General features: G+C 56.6%; 1 protein-coding gene across 1 annotated transcript; it reads left to right on the top strand.

The window, feature by feature from the left end:
- Positions 1-4,545: 4,545 nt before the first annotated feature.
- Positions 4,546-6,228, top strand: GBX2 (gastrulation brain homeobox 2; the record flags this gene model as incomplete). Its single annotated transcript, XM_082484206.1, has 2 exons — positions 4,546-5,056; positions 5,418-6,228. The coding sequence occupies 2 exons, from the start codon at positions 4,546-4,548 to the stop codon at positions 5,939-5,941; spliced, it is 1,035 nt and encodes a 344-aa protein (XP_082340332.1). The 3' UTR covers positions 5,942-6,228.
- Between the last annotated feature and the right edge of the window lie 2,853 nt (positions 6,229-9,081).

The following is a 9,081-nucleotide window of genomic DNA, read 5'->3' on the forward strand; positions in this document are numbered from 1 at the left end:
TGCACATCTGCCGTGCATGGGGTGGAAGTTGTGGGGAAAGGAAACACCACCCCCCTCCGGAGCCGCGACCGAGCCGGAGCGGCGGGGATGCTCCCGGGAAGGGGGGGGCAGCCGCCCGGCAGCCCCAGCTCCCTGCCGGAGCCGGGTTCCCAGCCTAAAATGAGTTCAAACGGGAACATGCGAAGGAGTTAATGGGATTACGCGACGAATGAGGGTTTGGTTTGGGTTTGGTTTTGTTTTTTTTTTTTTTCTCCCTGCATGGAAACCGAAGGGTGAAGCTGGAGGGGGTTTCCCGGGGTTGCAGCGGCGCCCGCGGGCATGCGTGGGGTGGTGGGTCGCATCCCGCGGTGGGCGCCCTCCCGTACGCACCCCTCCACGCACCGCCAGCACGCCCTTGCCAAGGGCCAAATCCTGCACCCCGCTTACTCCCAGCCCTTCCAGCCCCAAAACGCTGACATAAATCCACAGCCACGCACAAAACTGCCTCCCTGGCCGAGCCCTTCACTGCAGGGATGACTAGGGTATAGGATGGAGAGCCCCGGCTGCATCCTTTGTTTTGGAGTTCAGCACCCACACCTAATCATTAACCTGCATCATTAAGTACACACTGATTTTCGGGGGGTAGTTTTGCTCATGGTCTCCCCTCTTGCCCATCCCCATCCCTAAAAAAAGCACTTTAAAGGCACAATAGGGTGAGATGCTTTCGGTGACGTTTCCCATGCAATTAAAATTTCCCCAGCGAAGGCAGTGAGTCTTGCAAGAATTATCTCGCTAGGATCTCCATAAGCCTGAGTTTAAGTCGTTGGTTTTATCATCGGCTGCAAAACAAATCTGCCCCCCCCCCCCTCCCCCTCCCGCCCTCCTCGATGGCCCAGCAGCCTCAGGCACCAGCAGCAGCATGCACCCTGCTCCAAATAACCAGTCCCCCGATGCCCGGTGGGAGGATGGACACAAGCCCATGTGCCCCGTGGAAACCCGCAGCACAGCCCCCTACAAACAAGCTGGAGGTATCTTCAGCCCCCTTGGGCACCAGAGGGGGCGGGGTGGAGGGTAGTCAACCTGCTATCCCGTGTGGAGGGATGCTCTGACCTCTGCCATGCTACAGACTCAGGCCTGGAAGGGTTCAAGCACCTCCCGCTTTTCCTCTTCCTCCACAGCTCCCATGTTTCACTTTGCTCCAAAAAGCTGTACCTCCTCCCTACCCAGGTTTTGGGGAAAAGCCCGTGGTTTATTTAGCACACTCTTTCCACCCAGCCAAAAGGCCACTGGAGTCACCCCAAAATCTGCCCAGTTCAAACATGCCTCCATATATTCTGATGCTCCTTTCCTGGGAAAGGTTTTTTTTGGGGCAAAACCTGCCAGAAGCCACCTGCTCTTCAGCAGCACCGATTCTGAGGGATGCAGCATTTTCGTGCCACATTTCGAGCTGGGGCCATGCAGGACCAGGTCTGCACCTGCGCTATGATCCAGGGAGAGAAGGGCTTCTGCCCCCCCCAGCCAAGGGTGACCCTCTGAAATACTGATTTCTACTATATACTCAGATTTAGATGCCCCTGGGAAAAGCCGTGTCCCACTGGTGGTGGGGGTCCCTCCGTGGGGCATGGGGGCGGTTGGCCGGGCTCCCCTTTCTGCCCTGCCTTCCCCTCGCCTCCCTCCCGCCTGTTACACTTCCCAGGCACAATCACGCTCCGGTTGCTTCTCCAACAATCAGAGATCGACGACGTTTTTCTCCAGGAGAAAAATCAGCTAATTATGTGCCGAACAAAAAGCCTATTCTTGTCTGAAATAATACTCCCGTCTTGCAAAGGCACTTGTTTGTGGGCAAATTTTGAAGAGGGCTGACAATAAAAACAGCTGCAGGAGCTGGGTGTTGGTACACATTTCCATGCCTTGCCAGATTACCATGCCTAATTATCTCCCCTTTCCGCAATCTAACGTGGTTTCCTGAAAAGAGATGATTTCCACACACACCACTTTTCTATTTAAACGAAAGCTTTGCTTCTCCTCAAGGATTTCCAGCCTGCACTGGTTGGTTTTGGAAGGAGCGGGGATGCTGCTGATTTTGGGGGCCAGAGGGTTTAGCTCAGCTCCATCTGCTGTGGTGGGAAGGAGCGGGAGCCTTGAGGGGAGTCACAGTCTGATGATGCCTGCTGGATCACGGGGGGGGGGGGGGGAAAGGAAAAAATATTGGAGAGAAACAACCACGCATGCAGCTACGAGCATCCATGGGGGAGATCAAAACCTCGCCAGCACTGTGCTGGGAAAAATCCCGAGCTCCGCACCACCGCACATATGGTGGCCTCCGCAAGACGGAGCCGGGACATATGGAAATGAGCTGTATAAGTAAACTTTTCCCAGTCCCTTGAAGTCAGAGATGGGCCCCAAAAGTGTGTGCGCGCACACACATACCCCCCCCTCCATCCCCAGCAGCAGCTGCTGCAATGACCATCCACTCTGTCCCGGTTGCCACATCGCAGGGAAAAATTTTCTCCAGCAGATAAACAGCACTGGAGAGGGGGGAACACCAAAATCCATGCCCCAGGTGACCAAAGGGGTTTGGTACCCCTAAAAGCTGCACCGAGCCAGGGGCGGGGAGCCAGATGAAGGACTGCACCGAAGCCCAAAAGCAATAACTCCCCCCTCATCCTTTCTGCCAAGAAAAGAACGGTTTCAGATGTTGGCTGGAAATGTGGAAGGATAAACTGACCCAGATATCCGGGCATGGGGCGGGGGGCAGCCCCTGCCCCCCATTTGGAGAAGCTGCCAAGCTTCAGTGGTGGGAATTAGCAGTGAATAGATTTTTTTGGGGAGGACTGAAAGTGCTGCTTGCTGAGGGCTGGGTGGGAGGTCATGACCCCACAAGGGACAAACCTCAACAGGCACATTTTGGGGGGGTAAAAGACCCCCACTGCTTTGAGGGAGGTATCCCTTGGGACATGCAGCTGTGCTGATGCTTGAGGGACAACCCTCACCCCTTCCCTTGCCCCCATGTGCCCTCCAGGTTTTTGGGAGCCCGGAGGGCAGCTGGCTGAGATGAGTAAGATTTGGAGAACAGAGCGTGGCTGTCCCCATCCTTGGTACCCACCAGCCCAGTTGCGGCAGGGCGTCACCTTCGTCTTGGGGTGCACAGCTGCCCCAGCCTGAGAGCTGCCAGAAAACTGCTGCCCCCAGAAAATATGAGCATCAATTAGCTAGAAACAAGCATCGGGTCATTGAGAGCTTCCCAAGTGGGCAGCCCAGGCAGAAGCAGGATCTCCCGCCTACCCTCGGTTTTGAGCGAAACCACCCCCCAGCCAAAAGCTACTTTTAGTCGGGGTTTGTGCCCAAAAGCCCCCCAAAACTGAGCCCAGAGTCACAGCCAGCGCCGTTGTCCCAGGAAGGCTTCAACTTCCCAAAGGCAGGAGGGATCCCACCCCCAGCCAACCCCCCGCCTTTTTTTTTCCTTTTTTTTTTTTTTTTTTTTGCATTTAATTTTATTTTCCAAACCACTTGATCTTTGCTTGGGAACCTCCATTAATTGCCTGGGTTTGCCTCTTCGCCTGGTCCCTTTATCATTATTTATGGCCTTTGAAATTGTGTAAAGTTCCCTTGACGTTCAATTTACAAGTTTGGGGGCTTTTTTTTTTTTTTCTTTTTCCCTTTTTTTTTTTTTTTTTTTGTTCTAGCTTTTGTCCTCGCCAAAGACATCGTGTTGGAAAAGGCTTTGAGCCGGCCAACATGAGAGGCTCGCCGGAGAAAAGGGAGCAGCCCTCCATCGCTTTTAATTCCGCCGTGTTGCTGAATGGCTCTTTTACATAATTGCAGAAGCAATTTCAAAGCCAAGCCAGGGGCTGACTTTACCCAGAACCACATGGAGCCTATTTGGGGGCTTTTCAAAAAAAAAAAAAAAGGGGGGGGGGCGGTGAGAGAGGGAGAGAAAAGCGTGAATAAAATAGTTTTGTGGTTGTTTTTTTTTTTTTCTTTTTTTTAAAAAGGGGTTTCAATGCTTTGGAGGCCCCAAATTGGTGTGTCTGATGGGAAATGTCACACGCCCTGGGGGACCGGGGGGACCCCACGGAGGTCCCCGCCGGCACCGCGGGGCGTAAGTCCCCGGTAGGGCGTCCCACGCGCGACCCGCGGGGGCGTGGGGGCGCTCACGCGTGGGCCGCCCCGTCCGGCGGCAGGAGGGGGGGGGAGGAGGAGCTAGAGGCGTGGTCTCACCGCTTCGCCCCGCCCCCCAGCCCTCCCGCCCAATGACAGGCGGCGGCGGCGGCCACGTGGGGCGGGCAGGGTTCCCAGCCGGGCAAAATGTGAATGGGCGCGGGGGAGCGCGGGCGGGCAGAGCGGCACGGCGGCGGCGGCGGGCGGGCTCCGCGGGGGCGCACGGCGGCGGCGGCGGCGGCGGCGGCGGGCGGGGGGCAGCCCCGATGTGCGGGCGGCGGCAGCGGGCCGCGGCCCCGCTCCGCCCCGGCTCTGCCCCACGCGTGGGCGCTGCGCGGCTCTGAGGAAGAAGAGGAGGAGGAGGAGGAGGAGGAGGAAGGTGGTCGCTGCCGCCGCCGCTCCGGCATGAGTGCGGCTTTCCAGCCCTCGCTGATGATGATGCAGCGCCCGCTGGGAAGCAGCACGGCCTTCAGCATCGACTCGCTCATCGGCAGCCCCCCGCCGCCCGCCCCCGGCCACTTCGTCTACACCGGCTACCCCATGTTCATGCCCTACCGACCAGTGGTGCTGCCGCCGCCCCCCCCGCCGCCCCCGGCGCTGCCGCAGGGCGCCCTGCAGCCGGCGCTGCCCCCCGCGCATCCCCACCACCACCAGCTCCCCAGCCTGCCCACGGGTTTCTGCTCCAGCCTGGCGCAGGGCATGGCCCTCACCTCCACGCTCATGGCCACGCTGCCCGGCACCTTCCCCGCCTCCCCCCAGCACCAGGAGGCCGCCAGGAAGTTCGCACCCCCGGGTAACTTCGATAAAGCCGAGGGGATGCCCCCGGACGGCGGCGGCGACGACGGCAAAGCCTTCCTGGGGAAGGACGGAGCTCTCCTGCCCTTCCCCGCCGCCGACGCCGTCCAGGCCTCCCTCGGTGAGTGAGCGCCGGAGCCGTCGGGCGGGAGCGGGGTCCCGCTGCGCGCATCACCCCCCGGCGGGGCGGGCTGGGAGGGGGTCGGGGGAAGGGGCGGCCCCGGCGACGGGAGACCCGCGGGAGGAGGCAGGGCTGGCCACCGGGGTCCGGCGGCCTCAAGGCCGAGGAGAAGGGAGGTTTCGAGCTCCGCCGCTTAGAAAAAATAATAATAAAATCTATCCAAGTGAAAGACACGCCAAACAAACAAACAAACAAACAGACTCAACAATTTTCGGGTGATGGACCTGCAGGCCGGGGGGGCGCGGTGGCCGCGGGACGGAGGGTACCAAATGCTAACGAAAGGCCTCTGCTTCGCTTCCAGCCGGGGCTCTCCGGGGCCAGGGGAAGGAGGACCCCAAAGCAGAAGAGGACGCGAAAGGCAAAGAGGAAAGTTTCTCCATGGACAGCGATCTAGACTATAGCTCGGACGACAACATCCCCGGCCAGGCGGCTCATAAGGAAGAGGACTCTGGCAACGCACTGGAGGAAAACACCCAAACCCCCCCCAATTCCACCAACACCACATCCACGGGCAAAAACCGGCGGAGGCGAACAGCCTTCACCAGCGAGCAGCTGCTGGAGCTGGAAAAGGAGTTTCACTGCAAAAAGTACCTGTCCCTGACGGAGAGGTCCCAGATCGCTCACGCCCTCAAACTCAGCGAGGTGCAGGTGAAAATCTGGTTCCAGAACAGACGGGCTAAATGGAAACGGGTCAAGGCGGGCAATGCCAACTCCAAGACAGGGGAGCCATCCCGAAACCCTAAGATCGTGGTACCCATCCCGGTGCACGTCAGCAGGTTTGCGATCAGGAGTCAGCACCAGCAGCTGGAGCAAGCTCGACCCTGATGATCTCTCCCTACGCTCAGAACCACAAGTTTTTGAGGGAAAAGTTTCCAAATCGCGGGTTAAAAGCAACCAACCCGAGGGAGGGAAAAAAAAAAAAAAAAGAAGCAAAAAAACCTAAAGCAAACAACCTCCAACAAGAACAAATCCCACGCGAGCGCACAGCAAATCCCCACCACGAGTGAACTCTAAAGCGAAACTTTCCACTTACCGAGTCAAGCAAGAGTCTACGAAGGGAAGAGGCTTGGAAACTGTTTTGGTTCAGAGCAGGAATATCACACCTCGGAAGAGACACACAGATATTTATTAATTACGCTGCCCCCACTTTGTACATTCTCGTGCTGTCTCGGCTGCGATGGGGACCACAGATGCGGTACTGTGTCGGCGCTGGATCCAGCAGCGATTTGCCCGTGTCCCCCCCCCTCACCGGCAGAGACATCCCCAGCGAAACCCGCAGCACGTCTTTAGCCATCTTTTGGGTTTTGTTTCTTATCGGGGGCGACAGGTAAAAAAAAAAAAAAAAAAGACGAGAGAACAAAAACGAAAGAAAACTCAGAGTTTCATTTCATGCCTTTTTAATTGTTTGATTTTATTTCCGATGGCTGAGTGGCAAGCACTGGGGGACGATTTTTTAAATATATTTTTTGCCTGGCTTTCTGTCGATTTGGTTTGCTATTCTACCAAGCCATGGTTAAGAGAGGGGGGGGGGGAGAAAAAGCACGATCTTCTTTATTGTGTTTAATTTATTTCAATGTAGCTTATTTCCTTATAAGTTATGAAATTTAAAAGCAAACTAAGTCTTGTGAATAAAAACCGACAAAGAAACAAAAAAGACAAAAAAAAAAAAAAAAAAAGCCCTCCAGCCCCCGGCTGTTCTGTCCAGAATTTGGCGTTGAGCTGATTTTCCTTTACCCTCCTGCGCTGCCGGAGCGGAGCGAGGCTGCTCTCGCCTTTTAGCGAAGCCACATTTATTGTCGGGGAGGGGGTAGAAGGACAAAAAGTTTCCTTTTTTTCTTTTTTTTTTTTTTTTTTTTTTTTTTGGCGGGGTGGGAAGGCTGGAAAAAGGCTTTTTGTGCGAATGAACGTGGATGGTCTCGACGTGGGGGGGGATTGGGGAGGGTCAGATCAGCCCTACAACCCCCCCGGGGCCGCCGGCTGGCTCCCAGCCCCGTGCTTTCGGGGGTACAGCCGCTCTCCCCCCGGTCCGATGGCCGCTCTCGTTGCACCGCGGCCGCTCCGCTCCCCCCCAGCGCAGCCGGGGCAGGGGCGCTGCGGCGGAGGGGGGGGGGGGGGGTTGGGGCCGGAGGGTCTCGCGTTTCCCTCCCCTTCCCCCACATCCTTTTCATCCCGTTTTTGGTGGTTTGGTTTTTTTTTTTTTTTTTTTTCTTCCCGTTTTACGCATCCCGGCTGCATCCGTGCCGGTGAAACTGTATCATTGGCGGTGGCGGCTGTTTGGAATTAAAAAGCTTTAATTTCCTGAGGTAAGGGGGGTGTGGGGGTGTGCGTGTGTGTCTATTAAAATTAAACTAGGGGGTCAGTCAAGAGAGCGATTCGTTCCCGAGGTAACGGCGAGGCTCCCGGGGCAGGCTCCGGCGAGTAAATCAAGGCTTGGCGGTGGTCACTTCATTTATAGCCCTTGCACCTCATAATTTATTTACTAATTATTATTATTATTATTTTGTAATGCCGGGTTCGGAGGGGGCTGGCGGCGGCTCCGGGGGGGGTCCCTGCTCCCCTCTCCCACCAGCCGCTCACCGAAATGAAACAGCCGCGGGCAGCATCGCTGCCTGCCGCTGCCAGCCCCACGGGCAGCCGCGGACGCGCGGGGACTGGCGGGGAAACCCACGGGTAATTCCATGCTTTTCGGCAGCCGCCGCCACTGCCCGTTTCTTCGGCTCGTTAAAAAATAGTATTATTATTGATAATAATTTTTTGGCTTCGTTTCTGCGCGGGAGGGAGCGGGGAGCCGGGACACGCGTGGGGCGGCTCCGCCCGGGTCCCTCCTCGGGCTTCCCAGCGATGCTCCTATTCGAAGCACTTTCTTTAAAAAAAAATAAAATAAATTTTGTTTTGGTTTTAGTGCAGAAAGGATGCTGCTTGGTACGAACCCGGAGCCGGCTCGGGCGAGCGGCAGCCCGGCTGTACCCCCCACAGCAGCTGCTCCTCACCCCTGTCGTGTCCCCCACCCGGGGTACACCTCCCTCTACAAGCCGGCATCTGCCCCAGGCGCAGGAAAGTTATTTGCTCCGCGGGTTGGGGTCCCCCATTGCTCTCCCCCTCCCCCAGGAGCGGGGCTTTGGGGCTGGAGGGGGGAGCCCCGGGCCGGGGACCGGAGGAGAAGGAGATAAACAAGCGAGGGGGTTGATAGCTGTCATCATCACCATCATCATGGCTTTCATTTGGCTGCCTAATGAGTCAGATCACAGGCAGAGAGAAAAATTGTCAATCGCCCAGGCTCTAATGAATTTTTTTGCAAATTGTAATCAAGCCAGGCCGTCTCAGCTCGCTGATTAATGAGACCCAGGAGGCCCGGCCAGCACCTCAGCTTTTTATTCCATCCCGTCCTCCCTGCACTAAATTAACAGCAACTTGTCTGAGCTTCAAATTAACTCCCAATGATTAATTCTGATGGGGGGGTCTGAAGAATAGCTCGTCCTAATAGGCACTGGCCTCTGATGCTGTTTGAAATTAATACACTTCCCCTTTGGCTGCCGGCTTTAATCCAAGGTTGGGTTTTGACATCACTATATTTGTTGTTACAATAAATTCCTCTTACATCTGCAGATCAAATAATTGCAGTGCTCGGGGAGCACAGCAGAAATGTCGGCCCGCTTCACAGCAGCCCAAAGTCGTAGGGGAAGGAAAGCTGCCCGCTCCCCTCTGCCTTGCCTCCAGCCTGCCTTAGGAAGCCCCCGTTTTTTCATATATCTATATCTATATCTATTTTTAAGCCCCCAGACACTGCTGTTCAGCAGCACCCGGATGCATCGGCCAGAGGAGGCCACCCCTCTTCGGTGGGGCGAGGAGCGTGCTGCCTCGCTCTTAAATAAGACATCATAGCTTTTAAATCCCCCCCCACCCCCCCTCCCTGCCGGCCTTACCCCCTGGCTGCAGCGACCCGGCAAACTCACCGCATGCCAAGG

Source organism: Vanellus vanellus (assembly GCF_965231255.1).
Source record: "Vanellus vanellus genome assembly, chromosome: 5".
In the NCBI taxonomy this organism is placed as follows: domain Eukaryota; kingdom Metazoa; phylum Chordata; class Aves; order Charadriiformes; family Charadriidae; genus Vanellus; species Vanellus vanellus.